Here is a 26,309-nt window from a genome sequence, read left to right as displayed (position 1 = left end):
CAATTCTCCCATATCTGATATCTATATGTACTTTGAGCAAAAACCATGTAGATTATTTTTTAAGGTTTTAAATGTGACCGGTAAGCTTATTTGCTTGTCAGCTTACCTAATTCATGTTGGATGGAGGACAGTGCCACACGTAGGGGTGACACGGAACTGGATAACTTCTCTGTTTGTGTATGTATTTATAGTAGAGAAACTAGAGTTATGTTGACAGAAAGGAAAGAAGCTATTTTAAATAATTCAGCAAGCTCAGGGTATTTAATTTTCATCCAAACTTAAAGGAAGTGATGACTTAGTTCCAAAATAGGTCTTCACATCTTCAGTTCTAACAATTTGTGATGTAGAAGTTAAATTTTTGTACGTTGGGGTAACAGTTGGCAAACCTCAAAATACCTCCCACAAGGACATGGTTTTGTTTGCGTGACTGGGACGCAGCTCGTTCCATGTGGGGCTCACTGTGCAGGCTTTCCGCCCAGACTGCTCTGTGGTCTGTAGCGCGTTGATCTGAGAGGAGTCTGCCGATCGCGTGTTTGGCTATCACGTGACGTCACATTGCAATAAAACTTATTAGCGCGGGTCCCCATTTCCGTACCTACCGCCACACAGACTGGAACAGCCCACAGTTTGGCGTCAGTCCGAGGGCCACTCTAAGCAGCCCACTGAGTCTGCTGGCAAGTTTCTGGACGATTCCTTCAAACTTAAGGGATAGAGGGTTTCTGCGATGAGTGAAGGACTACCTGAGATGTTCGCTGAAGGTAAAGGGAACATGAAAGGAGTAGACCAAGAAACGTCCTCTCAAATCCAACTCTGACCTCGTTCCCTTGTGAAGCAACGAGAGCAGCTCCCCCTAATTTCTCATGTTGTTGCGTGTGTATTTACGTATTCCAGCCAATACCACTTGTTCTTTCCTTACTTGTCCCCCTCCCCACCCATCTTCCTCTCCATCGTATAAGTTTGCTGGTGATTAACTTGAAAATTCATTCCATAAATATGTGGTGCCAGAAAGTAAAGAAGTGCTCAGAAAATGATAGGGAGATGTCAAGAGGATATAGGAACCAACCAAAGGGTCCCCCAGTGACCAAATCTGGGACAACTATGCACCAAAAAGGACAGTATTGGATTGTGACACAGAGCCTAAGATATCCATCAGTTCATGCTGGTGTAAATAATGGAAGAAATAATGGGGAGAAGGGAAAGCTCTTTACAGAATTCCAATTAATAAATATAGAATGAGGGGAGCGCCTGGGTGGCTCAGTGGGTTAAAGCCTCTGCCTTCGGCTCAGGTCGTGGTCCCAGGGTCCTGGGATCGAGCCCCACATCGGGCTCTCTGCTCAGCGGGGAGCCTGCTTCCTCCTCTCTCTGCCTGCCTCTCTGCCTACTTGTGATCTCTGTCAAATAAATAAATAAATCTTTAAAAAAATATATAGAATGAGGGAAATAAAAACATTATTTGGCAAACACCACAATAATTCTTTCAGGCAAGAATATCAGTATATGCTAGAATGGGTGAAAGATAACAAATGAAATATGTCTTTTTTTTTTTAAGATTGATTTGTTTGATAGACAGCGAGGGGGAACATGGGAGTGGGAGAGGGAGATGTATGGAGCCTGATGCGGGGCTCAATCCCAGGACCCTGAGATCATGACCTGACCTGAAGGCAGACACTTAACAACTGAGACACCCAGGTGCCCCTGTAAGTCTTTTTTTTTTTTTTTTTTAATTTTATTTATGTATTTTAGAGATAGCACAAGTGAGGAGAGTGGGAGAGGGGAAAGGAGACAGAATCCTCAAGCAGACTCCCCGCTGAGTGCAGAGTCCAACATAGGGCTCGATCTCCCAACCCTGAGACCCTGACCTAAGCCGAAATCAAGTCAGATGCTTAACCTACTGAGTCATGCAGGCGCCCCACTTCTCCAGTATTCTTTCCAAAAGCATATAACCTGGATTTCATCATGAGTAGTTATCAAACCCAAAGTGAAGGACATTCTGACCCTTACACTTCAAAAATAAACTCTCCCAGATTAAAGAAGCCTAAGGAAACACGAGAACTAAATGCATTGTATGCGTCTGAACTGGATTCTGGGCCAACAAAAGGTCCTTAGTAGGACAGTTGGTATAATTTCACCAAACTGTTACTGCTGTTTGCAACCAAGAAAACTAGGTAGGACATGTCCATGGGACGAGACAACCATGGGTCCATGCAGAGCTCCTTGAATTTAGTACTGTTGTTCTATTAAGCCTTCACAAACCTTAGAACATGGTAGTGCACTTAAGACTCATTTCCACAAACCTGGAGTATTACCATCCCCATGATGTTGATTTAAGAACTTTGATTTGGGGGGTCCTGGGATTGGGCCCACGTCAGACTCCCTGCTCAGCAGGGAGTCTGCTTCTCCTTCTGCCCTCCTCCCCCATGCTCTCGTTCTCAAATAAATGATATCTTAAAAAATAAAACTGATTCAGAGAGTGAGGGATTTGCCCGAGACTGTTCAGCAATTAAATGGTGACATGGTGAACTGAATTCATCTGTAGGACTGTTGAGGCATTTTAAACCTAGTGCGTCTAATGGCCTTCTCCAGCAACTGTTGTTCCAAGAAACCATTCCATAGTCTTTCTGTCACAAAAAGGCTACAAAGAAACTGCCCAAGCCCAAGGTTAGGAGGCTTGATGCCACTGCAGGACTCAGTAGGCCTGGCCACTGACCCCAGTTCCTGTGTCCCTTAGAAATTGTTGAACAGGGGCACCTGAATGGCTCAGTGGGTTAAAGCCTGTGCCTTTGGCTCAGGTCATGATCCCAGGGTCCTGGGATTGAGCCATGTGTCAGGCTCTCTGCTCAGCGGGGAGCATGCTTTCCCCCCTCTCTCTGCCTACTTGTGATCTCTGTCAAATAAATGAATAAAATCTTTAAAAAAAAAATTGTTGAACATCCATTAAGAATTGAGTTCATGGCTTCCACTGGTACCAGTGAGAATGTGTTCAGATGACCATTCCTTCAAAACAGGCATAGCCAAAGAGTATAATTCAATTCTGTATCATTCCTAATCGAATTAGGCCCTAAGCAGTACTTAACACATGCAGAATCTCAGATTTTTATAAACCAGGAATAGTCTACCAATTAGATATAAAGGGATTGGGTTTTTTCAGCTTGTCGGTAGAAGTCTGTCATGAGTCTAGCTTTCCTGCCTCTCACACAAATCTCGACACTGTGATTTATGTTCCTGAACAAATTAGACTTAAGAGCAAATCATCAGCAACAGGTGTAATAATCTTGGCAGAACATTTGTTTTAATTAATTGCTTTCTGCCTAACAGATAGAAGGGTGCTGATGCCATTTACCCTCTAAGGATAGTGCTGTCATGTAATTCTTTTCTCCCCTAGAACAGTCTCATCAGTTTTAAATTACAAAGACACTGGTTTACCTCATATGTAACCACAACCTTCTACGGCAGTGTTTATATGAGAAACTTGTGAAAGAAACATGGATTTGTAACTACTCTGCAGCCTTATGGATTCCTGGTTTCCCAAATATAGGCCCTGTTGAGGGGCCAGGCAGCTAAAACACCCTCACCCCATAAACCTGCCAGGCAGTAGTGGTAGAGAATAAGTGATTTTGAACAGTGTCTCTCTTCTGGGTGAAGGTGCTTACTGGCTTGACCATTTGTGTTAGATGAGACAAAAAGAGAAACCTTCCTCTCTGGAGCCTTAATACTGTTACTGTTAAAGGCATCGTGCATTAAGTGGTAAAGACGCAACTAGCTTGACGCCCATCTTTTCAAATCTGCTAGCTTCAGTGTTATTTAGGAAGGATTTGGTGATTTTTCCAAAGAGGCACAGAAATGGCTCATACTAAACCCAAGCAGGGCTCCCAGGGGCAGGGCAGCACAACCCTCAGACTGATTTTGCTACATAACCATGAAATTTAAAATTCTAATAAGTCTTTAAAATTGTAATCTTTAAGCCTTTATCTTAGATAGTCCCTTATTTTGACCAATTACTTACTCATCTTTTAAATACTATAGGGAAATTTAAGCTTTCCACACCTAAAGTCTAGTGTGAATTCACATATTCTGTATAAATTCAATAACAAGATGGTAATTAAAATGTCTTCCTTGTCTTGATACTGAATCTTAGGAGGCAGCGAGAATAAACAAATGTAAAAAAAAAAAACAAACAAACATGAAACCGTTTAACAGCCAATTCTGATTAAATAAAACCCTGTTAGGATTTTATAAATTAAAATAGATTTAGTATTGAAATAACACAAATTTAGAATCATTATTAACTTTATTTGTCACTCTTTATAGACAGTGGTCCACTTCCACATGAAAAGTAGAGAGCATCTACTTCCACTTAATATTCTAGAGGATGATGTACCACAAGCCATTAATAGTAACGTACACAGAGGAAAGTTACTAAAATACATTTTTTATAGTCAAGCCCCAAGATATCCCCCCAAAATTGGTTTTGGGGTATATAATTACAGATATCTGTAACTCCACAAAGCTGGTTTCTTTTTAGATCAATGTATTTTTAATATCCACCCCACGATGTGGATCATCAAACTTGCAGAAGAGGTTAAAACACAGCCACCCTCTGTCTGTCAGGTGCAGTTCTCAATCTCAGTCACTGGGGAAGTACTCCCACAGTTTAGGGCTACTTGAAGTTAACCACCTCCTGTCTTGTTTCAGAAATATTTACATCAGATTAAGACATTTACAAATGGTTCATGGTATAGAACAGCCCAAATGTCATTTTCACCTAGCCTGTGTAAGGAAGTTAAGCACTCCTAAGTTTGTCTAATAAATTCAGTGCATTTTCCCCAACATAAATAATACAAGCTATTCTAAATGTTTTACATTTATTTCAGTGCACATTTCCAATGTTAAATGGAATGAAATTGTATTAAATGGTTATATTTGAGCATATTATGGACTCTATAGCACACAATTCACATCAATACTATAATTCACTCTAAAAGAACATCACAGGCACACGGAGAGCAAAAATTTTTTTTTTTTATATAAATTTGAAGTATACCATCTACTTTTAAACTACACTAAAAGATTTAATAAAACAGCCAATTTCCAAACCCCTTTTCTAAGTCTGGCTTGAGGAAAGTTCAATCCATTCGAATCTTCTGGTTTGTCATCCTATAAATAATGCTGTCATATCCAGGATCCATGTTCCAGATATTATAAGAGGTGATAATCACAGCCAAGGCCAAGGCGATCATTATCCAAAGTACCATGTTGAAAACCACTGGATATTCAAGGTTATACTTATATGCGAGGTTATAGGGGCTCGATGGGCTCTTCTACAACGAAGAAAAGAGGGAAGAATTTTAAGATCGGAAATTATCCCCATTTGGTAGCTCTGATTCGTTTATCCAACATTTATTCCTAGGTGGCATTAAGACATGCTTACACCAGGAGAAGCCAAGAAGGGGAGCCTTCTTGGAAAGGGGAAATGCATGGTCAGTGGAAGTCTAAGCCAGTCCAACTGCTTGAGAAAATGTGGCGACACCAGTATGGTCAAAGTGTGTGTATCCTGTGATCCAGCAAGTCCATGCCCTAGGGAAACCTTGTGTGTGTACCCAGAGCCACGCACAGCCACCTCCATTAATAGCACGGAAAATGTGGCAGGTCCACACAACGGGAGCCTGTGTGCCTCTGAAACGAGACCGGGCAGCAAACACAGAAGACGAGCAAGCAGGATTCAAGTGCCCGTAAAACCAAACAGTGTTTAAGGATGAAATCCATTCCGTGGTCAAGCTGTAAAGAAATCAAGGGCAGGACTCACAACTTGGGACAGCAATTACCGGCAGGGGGGCACAGGGGTAGCCCTGGGAGGCTCAGAGGAACAGGTATCGTATTCCCTTCCCCCCATGTTATACACTTAAGTATGCTCCATTTTAATTTTAAAGAGGAACACAAATGGCTCATTCAAGCCCGTCTTCCTCCTGCGAGGCCAAGGTGGAGTCTATCTACTGCTGGGCAAAGGCACTAGCCTTTGCTAGCCTTTAGTTGTTCGGGAGACTTCTTTCACTCCGGCTGGAAAACAAAGCAAGGAGGAAAACAGCAGATGTGGCTAGACGCAGGTAAGGCACGGGCAACCTGGCCCTGAGCCTAGGCGCAGGGAGGAAACGTGCAGGAATGAGTGACAGGGTCAGGTTTGTCCTAAAAGGACATAGAAGAAAATGGCGCCCCAAAGCCCCAGCAACTAGCACGCTATAGGCACCCGAATGTTTCCTTCAACCTGGACTCTCTCCCTCAGACTGGAGAGAGTGATTTCAGTGGGAGAGAGAGGGTGGGCAGTCACCCGTGTGGGGAGCTTAGGAGACAAATGCAAAAGGATTTCGCTCCTGAAGACCACTTTCTTTTGGGGGGCAATCAGGTTCTTTCTCCCTGTGTACAACTCCTTGCACCTTAGTATGTTCCCAGAGCTGCCCAGCCGTTACCACCATCTAGCTGCAGGACGTCCCCGTCACCCTACGCGGACGCTCAAGCTGAGCGCCTCGTTTCCTGGGGGGGCTGGGGAGACCGCACACACAGAGCTGAGGGGCAGAACGGTCTTCCCAGGGATGCTGGGCACCAGCCTCTCGTCTCCAAGTGCTTTAGTCTAGTAGAATGAACAAATACGACATTGCAGTTTTCAGATTACACATAAAATGTTAATTCACTTTGAGTTCCTCTTCTTTATTTGCTCCCTAAGAATGTCTGTCTTGAGAGCTAAACTGTGCTCTCAAAAGCTCTTTACATTTTGTCAGTATTTCTAGATGCTCTGTACTGGGAAAATTTTCAGGATCGTCTAGCTTGCCATATGGTCTTAAATACAGGTCCTCCCACGCCCATTAGAATGAAACCATCTCTAACCAGGCACATCTAGATTAAGTCCCACACTGAGATCAGTAAATAGGCTCATAAATAAATAAAAGGGGAGTGTCTATCAATGACTGTAGCTACCGGCTCCAAGCTCTGAGGCCAACAATAAGTAAGGTTCTTGGCCACAAATGTTCTGGAGCGTCCCCAGAGCTGCTCTGGTTTACATGCAAGGTACACACAAGCTTTGCTATGGCTGGTGCCCTGGCCTAGGACCCTCTAAATGCTTCCGATCAAAGCAAGACTGAGGCCAAAAACTTGCAGACGTAAATCAAATCCTTAGGCGTACGCACAGCAGATGCTGGAAAATGAGGGACTGGTCCACACAGACAACACACCTGCAGGAAAAGCAGACTCCAGGTGCGGAATCCTACATCGCACTCCCCCACATTCACTTCTGAGGTCTTCCCGTAAGAGCAATGTTTGAATAATCTTACTGGCTCTGACAGACTTCCCCCCAACTCAGATTCTTGTATCATCTGATTACAAACAACCTGAGCCTCACTGTCAAAATACACATGCCTATGTGGATAAGCAATGCAGGTTTTCACTGAAATTGCTTCCCAGATTTACTGTTCATCCATGTCGCCACAGGTGACTGAGGATTTAGTGGGTTTTTAAATTTTACAGTTTTAAAACAGTCTAAAAATGTACTCACCGCTTGTTTTGCCTCAAGAATAGTCCTTGTCTTCCTGACAAGAGAGGTGTCAAATGATCTGACAGTCACTAACTCCACCACCGCATTCCCGCCATAAAGGCTGTACATGTCATCTGCAAACTGAAGACTTACTGACATTACTACGAACCACGAACAGGCATTTCATGAAATAGTGTGCAAGCTCTGCGCACCCACGAGAGTATACACTCCCCTACCGGCCAATGAAATATGCGGTCTTAAAGGTTTGACCGTCAAAATACTCAGATAAGTGTTCATCTTCAACATATATTCATTCAAATGCTCAAAATAAAATTGAGACAAGTTGTTGGCATATAAATTGGGGGAAGGGAAGTAGGAAAGGGAAATGAAATTTTTCCTAAGTGCTCGCCGGTTAATCACAAACACCTATAGAATTTACCTCACTGAAGAGCTGCAGGAGAGCAACTCCAAGGCCAGAGACGAACCAGCAGTTACCACACGTCTACTCAATGTCTGGTTCTGTGCTCAGGGTTTTCCTCCCATGATTTCATAGGGTTGATGGGGACAGAGTTTTGGGTAGGAAAGAGAAAAAAATTCTGGCAATGGATGGTGATGACAGTTGCACAATGTAAATGTGCTTAATGCTACAAAACTGTACACTTAAAATTTTATATATTTTTCACAATTAAAAAAGTACTATGCTGGAGTTATTGATCCTTTCCTCTGCCATCTCTGCCAGCATTAGAGACATCCCAGCGCACACCACTGAACCACTCCAAGCTTCGTCACTAAAATTAGAGGTCCTCCAAAGGGGAGACTTCAGACTTCCATGAAGAAGCGGGAAGTGAAACGCTCATACTCTAACCTCTCCCACCCCATCAAAGATTTACCTTTTGCAGAGCATCAACAAGGATCTTGGAAGCATCTCTGAATTGTTCAGAATCTTCCCCATAATGCTTCCCAATTTCATCCAAACCGGCCAGCTCCAGCGAATATAAATCAGGAGAATGATCCTTGGCTAGATGCTTATGTCGAGACAACTGACAACAAACAAAAGGAAGTGGATAAAGTGATGTCAGACACAGGGTTTATATCGAACTCAGCTAGGCTGAACCGGGGCGGGGGGGTGGGGGGCACGGCTCAGTCTTCTGCTCAGGTCACGATCCCAGAACCCCAGGATTGAGCCCCACATCGGGCTCCCAGCTCAGCGGGAAGCCTGCTTCTCCCTTTCCCACTCCCCCACTTGCGTTCCCTCTCTCGCAGTCTCTAATAAATGAAATCTTTAAAAATAAATAAATAAATACACAAACTGGGCTGAAAGGAACCCTAGCAGTGTGCCGTAAGATACAAATAGCCTAAAATGGTGGCAAGCAGAACCAGCTGAAATGGGAGTTTCTGATAAGAGCAAGTATGACTCTCTGAATATTTAATAAAAGACCTTAGCCAAAAAACCTCTGATACATGGGGCTCCTGGCTGGCTCAGCGGGTAGAGCATGCGACCCTTCATCTCAGGGTCAGGAGTTCGAGCCTCACACTGGGCCTACATCTGGCTTAAACTAACAAAACGCCCTCAGATTCGGGCAGCGGTATGAAAGAACAGCTGGCTGGACCAGTTGGATCCCAGGAGAGCATGAGCCACCCAGTGCTCAGGGAGCAGATACCTCCCAAGTGGCCTCCTAGAGCACCTGGCTGGCCCCCAGCAACAGACCTCCAGACCCCCCCCACACCAACCTGAATAGTTTGGCCAACACCTTCAGAAGACAGCATACAGGTACGCTTTATTTTAGTCACAGGAGGAGTTTTTTTTTTTTTTTTTAAAGATTTTATTTATTTGACAGACCGAGATCACAAGTAGGCAGAGAGGCAGGCAGAGAGAGAGGAGGAAGCAGGCTCCCCGCGGATCATGACCTGAGCCGAAGGCAGAGGCTTTAACCCACTGAGCCACCCAGGCGCCCCGAGGAGTTTTTTAAAAAATCACTCACACGTACAAAATACACTGCAGGTTTTTTTCCTTCCTGACTTGGTTGACAGCATTATTAGCCCAAACTGTTATTTCTATTTTAGACCCAAAGATACAGAAACAGGAATAAGTCTTAATGTCTTTCAAGAAATCGAGAGTCAAGTCAGGTCTCTGGTGAGGGAGGCCTCTCAGGCCTGTGCCCTTGAAGACATACATATACTTACTGTCTCTCCTGGAAGGAAAAATGCAAAATAATCCCACTGTAACAAGAGAGGAGTTCAGAATTCCCATCACCACTAATTTCTCAACTTCCATGGTACTGTAAATCTAGGGCACAAACTTCAATTGGTCTATCAGGATTCTCGGGAAATGTCTTTGGAACCAAAATAAATGAAATACTAGAGGAGCCAACTTACCAAACTTGAAATATCATGGAGCACTTGCAATTCAGAAAGAAAGAGCAGATCAACCTTTAGAGGGCCAAAAGAAATAAGCACTATTTTAAATATGCATCCAAAATCTGTATTTGCCATTTATCAAGCAAGGCACAGGGCAGGATATTACAAATGTCAAGCACAGGAAGTGATTTTATGCAACAACTGTCCTCTATTTGGTAAGTTCATCTCAATTGCAAACGCACAGAAAAACATTTCCTAATAAAAATGTCATTCCCAGCACAGTGACCAGCACTCAATAGCTAGATCTTTGATAATGGTATGATAAAGCACCCAAACTCTCAAGTGGTTTTCCCTCAGGGCATCCCAGTACACGGACACTGTGGTGAGGCCCTGCCAGCGGCCCGCTCTGCTCACACTCCTTGAACACGTTCCCTATCGGAGAAGAAAAGATGGCGGTGCTGGTCGTCCATGGTACGTCAAGAGAAGAGGCTGCCACAAAGGTGGCATGCCACATGGTGAAGACAGCGGGTGACCGATAGGAGTCGCAAGTAAGAGTGCCTCCCTCCACTAGACTGCTGAGAATGAGCCAGAAAGAGGAAGCAAAGCATTAGAGATGGCAGTGAGTAACGGCCTCTACGTGACCAGACCGACACAGCTCTGCCAGTCAGTAGTTTGTGTGACTCCTGGCCCGTCTGCCTTACCTGGTGGCAACCCCTGCACGAGAACGAAATACTATTTATTCAAGTCACCAAAAACAGGTCTATTTGTTCATGAGATTCATTTAAAAATCCCACTGGACAATCTACTCCAGCACAGTAAACTTGCCAAACTTGTCATCTCCTAACATTCCACGTCTGCTCTAAAATGAGGGAGCATAAGACATGGAGAATCAGTAACGATATTCACGTATTCGATTCAATGACGGCGCGTCTTACTTCACTGTTTCTGCTCAGAGAATTGAGTGGAAGTGAATTGAGAACAGAGTTTTCTTGGAACAGGCGATTGCGGAGCTGTCGTAACGTGACGGAGAGATCTTCAAAGACCGAGTTCGCCTTCCCCACCATATACACTCTCTGCAAGGAGAATCCAAAATTTTGTTACAGTTTGCAGAAGAATTCCAATATACAGAATGTATATGAAAAAAATGTACATACACTACAGAGAGAGTATATGCAATTTTTCATACAAGTAGTTTTAATGTTTTCATTAAGGAAAACATTTTTTTAAAGCATCTTCAGTAAAAACTGCTTCACTTACCTCCTCACTGGGAGCCAACTGCAAAACTACAGGAGTTTCTTCAGAAAATAAGGAGTGAATGGAATTTGCAACGCTGTCAAGACTGAAAGGAACTGCCTGAAATTTAAGAGTAAGACCTCAATTATCGTTGGAACCCGAGGGGTAAGAAAAACCACTCAAAAACAAAAGAACCTTAAAAGAAAACAAGAACCCCCACCACTGAGGGAAATTCAGAAGACCCAAATCATTTCCAAACACAGCCCTTTTGAGGGCATGCATAAAACAGCCCCTTAGTGGGCCATGAGTCTGTATCTCCTGTATGTCTAGATGGGAAAGAACTTGCCAACATGAAGGACACAACACTCTTGCACAAGCCATCATTTTTTAGTGGCAGTTCATGTACTTTAAGCAATTCATTCAGTTTTAATATTGTGTCACAATGAATGTATATTCTATTTTTTATTTTTTTAATAATTTTTTAAAATATTTTATTTGACAGGGAGAGATCACAAGTAGGCAGAGAGGCAGGTAGAGGGGGTTGGGGGAAGCAGGCTCCCCGCTGAGCAGAGAGCCTGATGCGGGGCTCGATCCCAGGGCCCTGGGATCATGACCTGAGCCAAAGGCAGAGGCTTAACCCACTGAGCCACCCAGGCACCTCTAAATGTATATTCTATTATAAAGTATTGACTTGTGGGATGCCTGGGTGGCTCAGTCCATTGGTCCCGCATCGGGCTCCTTGCTCAGTGGGGAGCCTGCTTCTCCCTCTGCCTGCTTGTGCTCTCTGACAAATAAAATAAAATCTTTAAAAAATAAAAATAAAATAATAAAGAATAAAGTATTAACTTGTAAGAGGAAGTCTGAAGAATTTAAAGAATTAAATTTCACTGAAAGAGTACTAGACCTCATTTTTCATTCCAGAATTTAAAAAATGTTGGACTTAGGGTTTATCTCCAGATAGACTGAAGACTCAGATAAAGCATGTCACAGGAATTTTGAAGCCTCTATCTTGGGACCACATGATATCAAATTGAAATAACCAATTGTAGTAAAATCTACTTTTTTCTTGAATTTTTTATTAAAGTGTAACATACATACAACATAGTGCATAAATCCTGGGGTAACAGCTAGAGGAGTATTTCCAAATGGATACCTTCATAAAGCCTAACCAGATCAAGACAACATTATCAGCACTCTAAAAGGCTCCTCCAGCCATGCTCTCCACCCCCAAGGGTAACCAAAAATTCTGACTTCCATCCGCATAGATTAGTTTTTACCCATTTTTAAAAGAAGTTATGGTCACTCTTCCCTTCAAAAAATTGTTATTCTCAGTATTACTGTAGTAAAACAAGCAGCATGATAGTGTTTTAATGGAAATTTCTTAGTGATTTTTTTTTTTTTAAAGACTTTGTCAGAGAGCACAGGCAGGGAGAGCAGCAGGCAGATTCCCTACTCAGTAGGGAGCCCTGATGTGAGACTCGAACCCAGGACCCCAAGATCATGACCTGAGCCAAAGGCAGACACACTTAACTGACTGAGCCACCCAGGCATCCTTAATTCCCTTTACTACTGAAAGGTTAATAATTATAAGTAGCAAATTAATGCTAACATGGTACAAGCAGAAATAAGTATGATTAATCTTTGATAAATTTGATTTTGATGCTGGGATTTCATCTAGTTCATGATACTGTGAAATAAAACCAGTTTCTTTTTTTTTTTTTTAAACCAATTTCTTCTTAATCAAGATGTGTATTAACTCTTTACTGAATTCTGTTAAAATAAGTTGTGGAGTAACTGCGGAAGGGGGAAGAATCCCATTTGCGAAAGCACCCCGTCACAGCGCCCTCTCCTCCGGCCACCACACAGTTCACCTCCTCAAGCTTCGGAGGGAACATGAGCGCTGGGACACTCTCCCGCCTTTCACCTAGGGAAAATGGCACTTGTATCAGGAAAGTTGAAGATTAAAGGTAACATATCCTTAGCAATCAACCTGGAGAAGCTGCTGAGTCAGAGGAGAGCCAAACTGTGAAGGAAAAGAAAAAATAATACAGACCATGAAGCTCAAAAAGGAAAAAGCTCAACTGCTTAAAATCTCCTGTTTTCTTCCACTGTAGTACAACGAAGTGTGTGTTTGTCCTGGAGAGAATGAAATTTCTGTATCTACAGAACTTGAAATTCTAATGAAAGGCGCTAATCAAACAGAAGCTTCATTACGGAGAATTAAGACACTCTGGTTTGTTTTAGATTTTGTGGATTTTGCACTCTGAGTCTTGTATTTCATTCACCACCCACTGTCAAGAAAAGTATTAGCAGTCAGTCAGGGTCAAGCAACAACATGAGCTATTTTCACAGCTTCTACTCACATAAGATAAGGCTAGTGTGTTAAAAATGCTGAGTTCTGGACTGCACGCAAATTAAAATCTTAATAGCATTTTGGATTTGTATATATTTATTTTAAAGGGATCTTCAACAATGATTTTCACAGAAATTGCATTCTTGATATTACTCATATTAAATTCTTTTTTAAAACTGCCTTTGGATTTTTATGGTCTCCTTTCTTCCATTTATTCTAAAATTCTTCTGGTTCTTCAGCTCACTAATTTCCAGTCTTTTGAACATGTGCATTTAAGTGATCAATTTTCCCTTCCTTACCACTTTAGCAGCACCCCACCATTTTTAAACATACGATACATTCACTGATACTCAGTTTCAAATAATTTCAAAACTTACACTGTGATTTTTCTCTTCAACTTGTGAATTATCTGGGAGTCCATCTATTCCAACTAACTTTTCCTGCTGATTTTTAAAAAAAAAATTTTTAAGAGAGGGGCACCTGGGTAGCTCAGTCGGTTAAGCATCAAACTCTTGATTTCAGCTCAGGTCATGATCTTGGGTTCTAGAGAACAAACTCTGGGGGGTGGGGGGTGGCACAGGGTTCCACACTCCGTGGAGAGTCCACTTCTCTCCCTTTTCCTCTGCCTCTATCCTTCCCCCCAGCTCACATGCTCTTTTTTTTTTTTTTTTTAAAGATTTTATTTATTTGACACAGAGAGATCACAAGTAGGCAGAGAGAGGGGAAAGCAGGCTCCCTGCTAAGCAGAGAGCCCGATGCGGAACTCGATCCCAGAACCCTGAGATCATGACCTGAGCTGAAGGCAGAGGCTTAACCAACCGAGCCACCCAGGCACCCCTCACATGCTCTTTAAAATAAATCAGAAATGTTTTTAAGAGTTACATAGGAAAAACGATGATACAGTTTAAAGACACGAACAGGGGTGCCTGGGTGGCTCAGTAGGTTAAAGCCTCTGTCTTCAGCTCAGGTCATGATCCCAGGGTCCTGGGATGGAGCCCTGCATCAGGCTCTCTGCTCAGCGGGGAGCCTGCTTCCCACCTCTCTCTGCCTGCCGACTCTCTGCCTACTTGTGATCTGTCAAATAAATAAATAAAAATCTTAAAAAAAAAAAAAAAAAAAAAAAAAAAGAGAGACACAAATAGTTCTATGAGACTTTCCCTGAAAAATAAGTTTAAAGAAAAAAGTTTGCCTCCCCATTTCCCATTCCCAAGGCCCCCACTTTCAAATCCTTTGTTTCGGGGCACCTGGGTGGCTCAGTAGTTAAGCATCTGCCTTTGGCTCAGCTCATGATCCCAGGGTCCTGGGATCAAACATCAGGCTCCCTGCTCAGCAGAAAGCCTGCTTCTCCCTCTTGTCTCCCCTAGCTTATGTTTCCGCTGTCTCTGTTACATACATACATACATGAAAAATCCTTTGTTTCCTTTTCCTTTTGCCACCATCTCTAAATGTGTTTTTAACACTCCATCTTGATTTTTCCATTTGAGAAATCTATTTACTGCAGAGTATAAAAAATGAGGATTTAGCTCTCCCACGTCACCAACCACAGCAACCCCCCCCATAAGCACACTCCGTTTCTAGGTCTTCACCTTCCTAAGAGTCATAATTTTCATTGGATCCATATCATTTCACTATGATGACGATGTAAACTGTATTCTCGGCCTGCCCTTATACTGGACAATCACTGCTTTTCGGTTCTTGCTCCTCTAGTCCTTAATGGCAATGAGAAATCTGCTTTCTACTCATTCCTTTGAAAAGACAATGTCTTTTTTCTGATAGCTTTTAAGATTTCCAGTGCGCTTTAAACCTGAGGAACCATCTATTTTGCTCTTACCATTTCCAAATACATTTTTATTTACTTCTTATTTACTGAAGTACAGTTGACATGCAATATTATATTAGTTTGCAGGAGCACAACACCGTGATCTGACATTTATACACATTATGAGATGACTGCCACGGCAGGTCTGGTTACCATCTGTCACCAAAGTGACTGCAATATTATGGAGTGTATTCCCCAAGCTGTAACTTTATATCCGCGTGACTTGTTTATAACTGGAAGTCTGTACCTCTTCATACCCTGCCACTATTTACTCCATCCTCCCCACCCTTCCAAATACATTTTTAAGGTTTCGTTTTCAGATTTAACCGCACTGTGGTCAGAGAGGGTGGTCTGTTTATTTGATACTAATTACCCATTATTTGTTGCGATTTGCCTTATGGCCCTTTGTAACTATGTACATGGCCCTTCGTAACTATGTACATGGCCCTTCGTAACTATGTCATGTGTGCCTAGAAATTATTTATATTAGACCACAGAAAGTCTGAAAAATCCCCCCAAATCATCATACAGACCAGTCTTACAATGCCATGAGATTAGAAGCTGAAAAATTTAAAAAGTTATTTGAAAAGAACCCACACATTAAACACTTCTAAATAACTCCTGGGTTAAAGAAATCACCAGATAAATTATGAAATATTTAGATGTGAATATTAATTAATGCACCACATATCAAGGTCTTCGAACTGCCTCACGGTTTCTGTCCCTTTCTTGAACTCCTCCATGATCGTTAACATGTGGGTTTTCTTATCTCCTGGGGACTGGTCTATTACCTGTAGTTCTAAGGGGATGAATTTGGTTTTTGCACCTGAGGACTTGCTCATGGCATTTTTTCCTCGAAAGTGCTCTGTAAATTACGTATCTTCTTCTTCTTCTTCTTCTTTTTTTTTTTTTTTTTTAAACCAAAGCAGCCCTGGGCGGTGCAGGCATCCCAATGGGGTGGGTCATGTGAACTGGGAGCACACAGCCCTGCAGAGCTTGAGCCTGGAGTTCCGATTTCCCTTAGGGGACACTTGGGGTCCTCCCGCCAAGAGAAGCCAGCCAGCTCCTCCGTGGCAGTCCTGGGGCAGCTGGGGTTTTACTAGCGCTCCTCCCGAGAACAAGACATTTTATAGCCTCCGGCTTTCTGCAAGAAACTCGGAGCTCTGGTTCACCACTGTGGCTCCTGAGCTTTCTGTTCCTATCTGGCAGCTCTGTGTATCCCTGCCTTGCTCGAAAGTTCAGCTACGTGAGGTCTCAGTGGATGACTTCTCTGCGCTGGCAGTGGACAGAGGGCCTCTCACGACAGCTCGGCCTGCCCTACTACCTGAAAAGCCAGTGAAGGAGCAAGTGAACCAGCAAAAGAGCTTCCAGTCTCCTACTTACACAAAATCTCAGGTAAAATTCGGATGGGAAGGTGACAAGATAATGGACAAGAAAATGTAGACAAGAGAAGGGTGTTTATAACAAAATTCAAAACGACAGCTGACAAGATTAAAAATGCATGCCTTTAATTTTTTCTAATACTCACATTCTCCAGAGGGTACGAAATGACACGGCCCGGGGGCAGAGCAAGCTTGTCGACTCCCTTCACCATCACCATCACCGTAGCCCGAGGACGATGGAACAGGTTTCCCACTGCAAGTCCTGGCCAAGAAAGGTCCTAAACATTGGAAAGCAGGAGATGGCGCTTAATTATCCACTCCAGGAACCATTTCCCCAACAACGGGCACTGAGCAGAGTCAAGGGGCTCCTGGACGACCCTGGCTATAAAAATTCAAGGGCGGGAGGGAGAGACGGGGGCGGCAAACATTTCATTTAAGGCAGCAGTTGCCATCTCCAAACCAGGGACAGGGATTTCGACCTTCATGTTCTCAAACTTCCACAGATCTACAACAAAGTCTACTAGCAAGTCCTCTCAAACTTTTTGTGGAAGAAAGCGGACAAGTAAACAAAATGCAGGTCATTTTCAAATCCCAGATTACAAGCTCTTCTTCACAGAACCATGGGCGTCTTCTCCCCCCACACCGTCACTTGCCCTTAAGGACAGCCTGGCTTTTCTCTTTCATAAGGACGCAGGAGAACTGCCCTTGAAAGTCTTCTCTTCAGACTAAGCTTGTCATACATCAAATTCCTGCTGAACGTAGCTCACATTAATTTACTAATAATTATTTCTCAGGGTTACTTTGACAGCCATTCGTAATCAAATTTAAGTCCGTGAAGGAGGTACAAACTTCATCCTTAAATGTAAGCAACCAGCCACCGCCCTACAGGGAGCTCAGGGGCTCCAGCCCCAGGCCCGGTGGAGCAGCTCCCCCGCACTGCTTCTGGCTTCAAGGGCACTCAGGACCCAGGAGGAAAGATCCTTTGGCTGACTGGTGGTATCTAGAAACCACAGTTTCTAGCCCCCAAGTTCCGAAGTGGGAAAGAGAGAAGTGGGAAGACAGCAAGACAGAGCAGACTGCATCCGTCTCCATGCCCTCAGCCGCAGACCTCTCGTCCCCCCAGGCTCTACACCCCCTCCACCAAGTCACGCAAGCAGCCAGGTACTCAATGGCTTACGGCTTCACTCCCACAGTTACTAATGGCACTAAATTCTTAGACTCAAGCAGGATGCAGATACATTTTATCATGTATAATACACTGCAATAGACTGAACGTGTGTCCCCCCCAAAAGTCACATTGAAAGCTATTCCCCAATGTGACAGTATTAGCGGCGGGCCTTAGGGAGGTTATTAGGTCATGAGGACAGAGCCCTCACAGTGGGCTGAGTGCCTTAAAAAAAGGAGCCCAGAGAGTTCTCAACTTCTCCCCACTATGTGAGGACACGAAAAGAAGTCAGCAGTCTGCAAACTGGAAGAGGGCCCTCACTAAGAATCCGATGGGCTGGCACCCTGATCTTAGACTTCTCACCCTCAAAACTGTGAGAAATGAATTTCTATCGTTTAAGCCATCCAGGCTATGGAATTTTCTAACAGCAACCCAAACTGAGACATACATCTATTGTGTACTGAAAAAAAAATAAAATTGTACATCCTATTAATGGGGCAGATAAATTCTCATATATGAAGAACATCAACACTATGAATAATTACATGGTTAATGATTGATGATGATTTGGTTTCATAAGCCAAGCTTGTAGCACGTCTCCAAATCTCCTCGACTACAAATGAGTTTTGCTTTTGTAATCTGTACCAAACATACCTACGTCTGCTTCTTGCTTTCTTGGGCTGTTAGCAGAAAAATCAACAAAAATACTTTCAGAAGTAGCTTCCAACATCTTTTTTAAAATACACATTACTTCTGGGCGCCTGGGTGGCTCAGTGGGTTAAGCCTCTGCCTTCAGCTCAGGTCATGATCTCAGGGTCCTGGGATCGAGCCCCACATTGCGGGCTCTGCTCAGCAGGGAGCCTGCTTCCCCCTCTCTTTCTGCCTGCTTCTCTACTTGTGATCTCTATCAAATAAATAAATAAAATCTTAAAAAAAGAAATACACATACTTCCTTAACAGAGAAGCCCATGGACAATGCAGCCACGTCTGGGATTCGTTCTCCTGGTATAGGCCAATTTCCATCTCGGAAAACAACAGACCCAGGTGATCTTAATATACTAAACTCGTTCCCCAAAACACCTGGAAGAAAACAAATTTAATAAATGATCAACATCATACATCTTTTGCACCCACGTAGAAAATTATTAAATATAAAACATGTTTACCCATTCTCCGCTGACTTAAGATACTACGTATTACTGGACAAAATGCCGAATCCCAAACATCAACAAATTCTTTTTCAAGTATTGCTCTACAGAAACAAGGTACATACATTCTGCAGAGGCACACTGATGAAACAGGATTCTCCCAATAATCAAAATGCCTTCCTACAGGTGTCCCTTAAAACAGGGGCAATCAGCGAATCGGCAAGAATTAGAAATCAATGGCATTTCTCCAGAATTTAAAAAGCAAACGAGGGGCGCCCGGGTGGCGCAGGCGGAAGGGCATGCAACTGCTGATCATGAGGTCCTAGTGTTGAGGCCCATGTTGGATACAGAGATTAAGTAAATAAATAAAACTTTAAAAAATAAATAGGGGTGCCTGGGTGGGTTAAGCCTCTGCCTTCGGCTCAGGTCATGATCTCAGGGTCCCGGGATCAAGCCCCTCACTGGGCTCTCTGCTCAGTGGGGAGCCTGCTCCCTGCCCCACCCTCCCCATCCCCACCCCGGCGCTGCCTCTCTGCCTACTTGTGATCTATCAAATAAATAAATAAAATCTTTTCAAATAAATAAATAAATAGATAGATAGAGGCACCTTGGTGGTTCATCAGTTAGGCAGGCATCTGTCTTTGGCTCAGGTCATGATCCCAGTGTCCTGGGATGAGCCCTGTGTCAGGCTCTCTGCTCAACAGGGAGTCTGCTTTTCTTCTCTCTCTCTCTCTCTCTCTCCCCCGTGTTCTCTCCCTCTTGCAAATAAATAAATAAAATCTTTTAAATAAAAAGCAAACAAACCCCTGGCACAGACTAAAAAGAAACTTGAAATCTCTAAATTATTTCTGCCATCCACCCTGTCTTCAAAATGCAAATTCATAAAATTCCTAGTATTTCACTCTAAAACTCGAGCAAGTCACCAAATCTTAGGATAGAGATTTTTCTTCACATCCCATAAGCAAACCTAATGAAATGAGGACAGTCAAAGGCAGGGGGTCGGAGGGGGACTGGGCACGTTACTAGTCAGAATAGAAACACTGCAGACTTCTTAGAAGCCAAGTGTAAGAAACAGTATTTCCAACGGGTGTATCAAGAGGCTGAGAACAGGATTTCTGTAATAATAAAGCCAGCAAGTCTTAGGGTAAGGAGCCTGAGATAAACAGATCAAGGATGAGAATAAAGGGCCTGCCTGTTTGATAAGCCCTCCAGAGATGAGGTATCTGGCCTCTTTAGCCATTCTATGTTAACCCAAGGATGTCCAGCTTGCACAAAGACAAGTAACTTATGGAAACTTTCAGATTTCTATGAAAAGATCAGCTCCAAGTCCAAAACAAATCTTGGCCCATGCTTACCTAGCATGGGAAAATCAGACTTCAGTAAAGCATCACGGTTATTCTCTTGACCTAAGGAAAGCACCACTTACAGGGTATGGGAATACAGTCAGAAGCAACAATAAATGTTTTGGTGTTGCAGTATTGACAGTAAATAAAAGGCCTCAGGATGGTGCTGATACAACATGAAGAGTTAGAAGTTTCAGTTCTGCACAGCTGCCAGAGCAGGAATTTTCCAAAATGTTCTAGCCGAAGGCAGGCCAAAAAGAAGAGCAGCGCGGAATGGTTGTCGGTAACTGACAGACATCCTGGTTCACGACAGCAGTGCTCACTGCCAACGCTAAGGAAAATGGGGCAGCAAGAGACCTACCCTTTCCAAGTACCATACGTGAATTTAAAGAACCATATTCGGTTCTGGAGATAGTCCTGTTTGCCCTATTCGCTCAAACCTAGCAAAGAAAGCTCTGCTAAATTACTTTGCCCCAACACCGTAGGTAGACTCCCCACTTCTGTGCCTGCATAACAATCCTTCGGGAACCCTGGGCTTTTAGAAAACCTTATAGGTGAGGCCTCCTAGACTGAGAAACTGCTGCTTAATCCAGGTTTCTCCTGGAGATCTAACAGGAAGTCATCCATTCTCTACTAGAATATACCAGTCAAGGGGAATGCTGCCTCAACTTACAAACCCAATGTTGGCCAGCAGTCATCTCCACTGTCCCAATTTTCCAATCCCCCCAAAAGTCCCTTGTGGTACTCAACTGAAATGAGCTTCCCAACTTCTTGCAACTTATTTTATCACCTCTGCCTCAGTCTTACCAAATAACCTCACCTCCAGCTTGGAAAGAGAGCAGGGGAATCCAGCCCACTGCCTGCTTCCTCTCCCCACCAACCACAAATTTATCTGCACCGGTGTCTGGCCTTATCTTCTCTCCCTCCAGAGGCTGGCAGGGACGTCCCTCCTCCAGTCTAACATGATCCCCGCATTCAGCCTTCTCAGGGACCTTCATTCACTTACCACTTAGTCATTCAGTGTTTATCACAGGCCGCTATTCTGGGAGGACAAGGGTCAGGAGTTAGGGCGCTATGTGGCTGCAGGCATAAAAAGCTCGCCCGTAGGACAGAAGCTCCACGAGGGCAGGGATTTCCATTTGTCTTGTTCACACAATATCCCCCAGGAGCTGAAAACAGTGCTTGACACAGAGTGCTCAAAAAATAGTTGCTGAGTTCATGAACGAAGCCACGCCTCACACTACCAACTTCCCCCTTTCAACTGGCTCTTTCAGCATAAAAATACACTTTGGGGAGGGAGGGGACCCTGGGTGGTTCAGTCGTTAGGTGTCTGCCTTCAGCTCAGGTAATGATCCCAGGGTCCTGGGATCCAACCCCACATCGGGCTCCCCACTCCGTGGGAAGCCTGCTTCTCCTTCTCCCACTCCCCCTGCTTGTGTTCCCTCTCACTGTGTCAAATAAACAAAATCCTAAAAAAAAAAAAAATTCACTTTGGGTGCACCCCTTCTATACGACAATCACAAAACCCCTCCTCTGGTCCTACCAGCCTCAGCCTCCCTTCAGAGAAAGGATCCTGGAAGAGCAGCCAATGACTCTTTGCTTCTCTATTTCTACATCTCACATTACCACCTAACCCACAGCTCTGGACTCCCCTGTGCCACCGAAATGCCTCACCAAATCCAAAAGACAATTTCAGCCCTTAATTTATTTAACTTCTCACAGCACCTGATCCTGGGCAACTACCTCCTTAAAAGTCCCCTGACTTGACCTGCATGAAGCCAGGCCATGCCCCGCCCCCCCCCCCCCGCAAGTCCCTCTAGCAGTTTTCCCTGTTTCTTTCCCTTTCATATTTTAAAACAGAGATGGCCAAACTTTTTCGATTTCAACTCTTTCGGTACAAAATTTGAAAGCAGCCCCAACATAGATATATTTATTTATAAAGGACACTCTTGTAGAATATCTGTACATTCATAATATATTTCAAAGCACACAAAAACAAAATTTTTAAAAGGATGAGATACTTGTGTAATATTTTCCCCAATTTAATCAGAAGAAAACATGAGACAAACCCAAATTTTTTTTTTAAAATTTTATTTATTTGAGAGAGAATGAGTGAGAGAGAGCATGAGAGAGGAGAAGGTCAGAGGGAGAAGCAGACTCCCCAAGGAGCTGGGAGCCCGAAGCGGGATTCGATCCTGGAAGTCCGGGATCATGACCTGAGCCGAAGGCAGTTGCTCAACCAACTGAGCCACCCAGGCGCTCCTGAGACAAACCCAAATTGACGGACATTCTACAAAATATCTGATCAGGGTGCCTGGGTGGCTCAGTGGGTTGTCTCTGCCTTTGGCTCGATCTCAGGGTCCCAGGTCTCAGGGTCCTGGGATTGAGCCCCGCATCAGCCTCTCTGCTCAGCAGGGAGCCTGCCTCTCTGCCTACTTATGATCTGTCTCTGTCAAATAAATAAAATCTTTCAAAAATATCCGATCGTTACTATTAAAAAAAAAAAGGAGGTAAGAAAAGCTATCAAGTTCTAGTATCTTCTTCTGGAATCCCAAGAGATCACCTAGCATACTCCACTTTTGAGATCTGAGGGCTCCATTCTTGAAACTTGCTGCTTTTCTATCCTATATCCCTTTCCCTGGCTGAGCCTATCTACGACTCAGGCAGCAAACGCCAGAAACACTGATGGCTCCCAGACTTTAACTGCCAGCCCAGACTGCTCTTCTGCCTTAGACCTACGTACCCAACAGCCTGCTATGCATTCCACCCCCCTCCCTTTTTTAAAAAGCATTTCCTTCTAAGTTCCATGAGTCCTTCAAACTCAGCAAGTTCCAAACTGAACTGACCCTCCTTCCACACACTCCCTTTGTATTCTCTATCCGGAAGGATGACAGCACCTTCCAGACAGCTGCCCCCACTGGCCATCTTTAAATCATTCCTCAGCACCACAGCCCATCACTGAATTCCACTGATTTTTTTTTCTTATCTCAAAAACTTTCCCCTCCAGGTCCAGTGCACACTCCCAGGCCCTTACCGAGCTTGCCAGAACTGGCCGCCTTATGACCTGTCTCACACCACTCTGAGCCAGCCTTTCCAGCACCTTTTCAAAACACAAGTGTGTTCATTCACCCATCAGCTTAACCACCTTCACTCTGCAGCCCAGAGCTTCTGAGACAAAACCCTAAACATAACACCCAAGGAACCTCACCAACCTTACTTCTGGGGGCTCCGCAACTTAACCCTTATACATTCCAGCGCCACCAAACTATTGGCTCTTTTGCTCTCACACAGGCCTTTCTGTCTAAACTGCCCCCCCCACTACCTATTTCACATATTTGCCCATGAGACATTCCCTGCCCCAGGGGTCGGGGGGAGCTCCCTCCATCTCCCCATCCCGGGCTAGGGGGTAAGTATCCTGCCCTTTGGGAACTCCCACCATGCTATGCTGTGATCAATGAACAGTGGATGGAATCAATAAGTGAAAAAATAAATAGGGGGGCGCCTGGGTGGCTCAGTGGGTTAAGGCCTCTGCCTTCGGCTCAGGTCATGATCCCAGGGTCCTGGGATGGAGCCCCGCATCGGGCTCTCTGCTCAGCGGGGAGCCTGCTTCCTCCTCTCTCTCTGCCTGCCTCTCTGCCTGTGATCTCTGTCAAGTAAATGGGTAAAATCTTAAATAAATAAATAAATAGGTCCTACTCTTGACCTCTGGGGCATCACTGATAACATCAAATCCCTCTTCCACATTACACTCCTTCAAGTTCCACGTGTTTGCCCTTGGCCTTTCCTCTCCAGGACAAGCATGTTTTTCAAATACTCCTCATGACATGGTATTCATAACCCTAGTTCCCTTCCTCTAGTCTCTCTCGGGTTTAGTTAACACCATTTTAAAGGACTTATTTACTTCCTCAAATAGAGAAGTCCAATCTCTTAGAGAGGTTTTCCACTAAATCACATTTAGTCATTGTGGAAAATAGTAATTTAACCTCAGGTGACAAGACCAAGGAATACAGAAACTGACAAGACCAGATTCTTAGTCTGTATGAACTAGACTATTCTAGTTAGGAAAGCATGCTCAAACGGTGTACAGAAGCAAATACTTTGCCTCAGACCAAAACAAACCAAAAAACCCCGAAACTTCACCGAATCAAAGTAATATCAGTCAACATTAAAAGACAGCATTTCAATAGGGGTTGAATATTCAGTTAAATCACACTATGGAAGGAAAGATTTTTAAATTTCGAAAACGGAATTTAAAACAAAAGAAAAACATCCCTCAAAATAACTTACTAGATAGATCAGGATAACCATTCCGGAGCCAGAAGCAGAAACCAAAGGAACAAAACATCCCTAAAACCTTAGGGATATGAAAGTAAGTATAATTATCATTGACACACAACCCTGAGCACATCTCCAGGAATGGAGCAGACCTGCAGATTTCAAGACCGTCGGTGGCCTAAACCCTCATGCAGAATTAAACCACCATTCCAAAAGTGGGTCGGGTCATCCCAACACCTCACACAGATTTTTAAGCTATAGGTTTTAAACAGAGCCGCATTTCTCCAAGTTCTCAACTTGGCCTCTTGTTCGCCACTGTCTGAGCCCCCAGTCCACGCCCCCATCATTCCCAATCAGGAGCATTTCCATCACCTGTGCCACAATACACATAATGATGGAAAGACCCATGCTCTGGGGCCAGCTGATCCGGGTTCAATTCCATCTTTGCTGCTTACTACCTGCGTGTTGTCGGGTAATTTATTTAAGCTTGACTACCCTGTAAATCGAGGATGACGTCCTCTTCTAAGGACTACTGTAAACTTAAATGACTCAAACGATTCACAGTAAGAGGCCAAATACTAGCGGACTTGCTGAACAGCAGGGAACCTAGGTTCCACTCAGAAAGCTACCATTTACTTGACAAAGGACTTTCAGAACGTGACTCACATCTTAGTTTCCAAATGCTTAAAATGGAGAACCCTGAAAAACTACTCAGAGGTACTCTGAATTTGCCTTTAGAAAGAATCCTACAAAAACAATTACCACACCTCCAACTTTTGTATTCTGAAACACGTAAAGGAGAAGACTTCACCAATTACCGATGACAACCGCTAGGAAGGAAAACAGAAAAATGCAAGAAAACGCAGCATCTGATGGCAGCTCAGAGGTCGGCTTTCCCTTCCTCGCAGACGACTGCGGTTCCACAGTTAATTGGGAAATGCATCCCCCCGCCTCCGAAGCCGGAAGACACAGGCGGCGGGATACGCGGCAGCGCCTTCCTGGAAGAAGCGGAGGGTGGAGGCCGGCTCAGGTGCCCCCACGCAGCCCGGCCCCGCCCTGGCACCTCGCCAGAACTCGCCGCCACGGGTCGGTCGGACGAGAAGGCCCAGAGGGAGGCGGCTGGGGCGAGGCCGCCGCCGGTTGCCCGCACTGCGGCACCCGCCCCGCTGCTGCCCACCTGCGGCCGCCCCCGACCCCCCGAGGCTCCCGGCCACTCCTAACGCCCCCCGGCCGCCCCGGTCCTCACCCGCCGCCAACAAGGACAGGAGCACCACGAGCGCAGCCATGGTCCCCCGGTGGCTTCAACAGCAAAGGGCGGCACGGACCGGGCCGGCGGAACGCAGGCGACCACCGCAGCGATAGTGGATGACGCGCTCCGCCTCGTCCCGATTCCTTGAGACCGCCCCGTCGTCGCCTCCGCTGGGACGCTGCCGCCTTCTCCACCAATCGCCAGCTACGTCGCGGCCTGCGCGACGGGCGCAGGCTGAGGAACGCCAGCCTTATGGGCGGGGCCTAACGTGATAGATGCAAGGCCCCACCAATGGCAGGCAGCAATCGGAGAGCCGGGCAGCTCCGCCCCCCGGCCCGTGACTACCAGTCACGAGGTGGAGCGTAGGGCCGAGGGTCGGGGATGTGGGGGATGACGGATCCCTTGGAAGGATCCAGAGTGCCCACGGGATGGGGCTGCCGCCCAGTTGCGGATCCCTTGGCGAAT

General features: G+C 44.6%; 1 protein-coding gene across 2 annotated transcripts; it reads right to left on the bottom strand.

Annotated features, from left to right (window-relative positions):
• Positions 1–4,274: 4,274 nt before the first annotated feature.
• Positions 4,275–26,104, bottom strand: LOC111150515 (ATPase H+ transporting accessory protein 2). Of its 2 annotated transcripts, none has more exons than XM_022508002.1 (9): positions 25,842–26,104; positions 18,779–18,909; positions 16,811–16,942; positions 11,135–11,230; positions 10,813–10,950; positions 9,896–9,949; positions 8,410–8,559; positions 7,541–7,660; positions 4,275–5,318 (listed from the first exon to the last, which is right to left on the bottom strand). In XM_022508002.1, exons 1-9 carry the CDS (start codon positions 25,879–25,881, stop codon positions 5,124–5,126), a joined length of 1,056 nt encoding a protein of 351 aa, XP_022363710.1. In that variant the 5' UTR covers positions 25,882–26,104; the 3' UTR covers positions 4,275–5,123. The 2 variants fall into 2 exon arrangements, with proteins under 2 accessions (XP_022363710.1, XP_022363711.1); XM_022508003.1 differs by lacking the exon at positions 25,842–26,104 and adding an exon at positions 19,585–19,608.
• Between the last annotated feature and the right edge of the window lie 205 nt (positions 26,105–26,309).

This window comes from Enhydra lutris, unplaced genomic scaffold, assembly GCF_002288905.1.
Source record: "Enhydra lutris kenyoni isolate GAN:26980312 unplaced genomic scaffold, ASM228890v2 scaffoldscaffold23, whole genome shotgun sequence".
Classification (NCBI taxonomy): Eukaryota; Metazoa; Chordata; class Mammalia; order Carnivora; family Mustelidae; genus Enhydra; species Enhydra lutris.
This window is presented reverse-complemented; position numbering and strand designations above follow the sequence as displayed.

Excerpts from the sequence above, each read along its gene's own strand:
- LOC111150515 (XM_022508002.1), bottom strand. The coding sequence starts at position 25,881 with ATGGCTGCGCTCGTGGTGCTCCTGTCCTTGTTGGCGGCGG. Across the intron at positions 18,910-25,841 it reads CCTGTCCTTGTTGGCGGCGG|GTGTTTTGGGGAACGAGTTT; the intron begins GTGAGGACCGGG and ends GTTTTCTTCCAG. Across the intron at positions 10,951-11,134 it reads AGTTGGCTCCCAGTGAGGAG|AGAGTGTATATGGTGGGGAA; the intron begins GTAAGTGAAGCA and ends TTCTCCTTGCAG.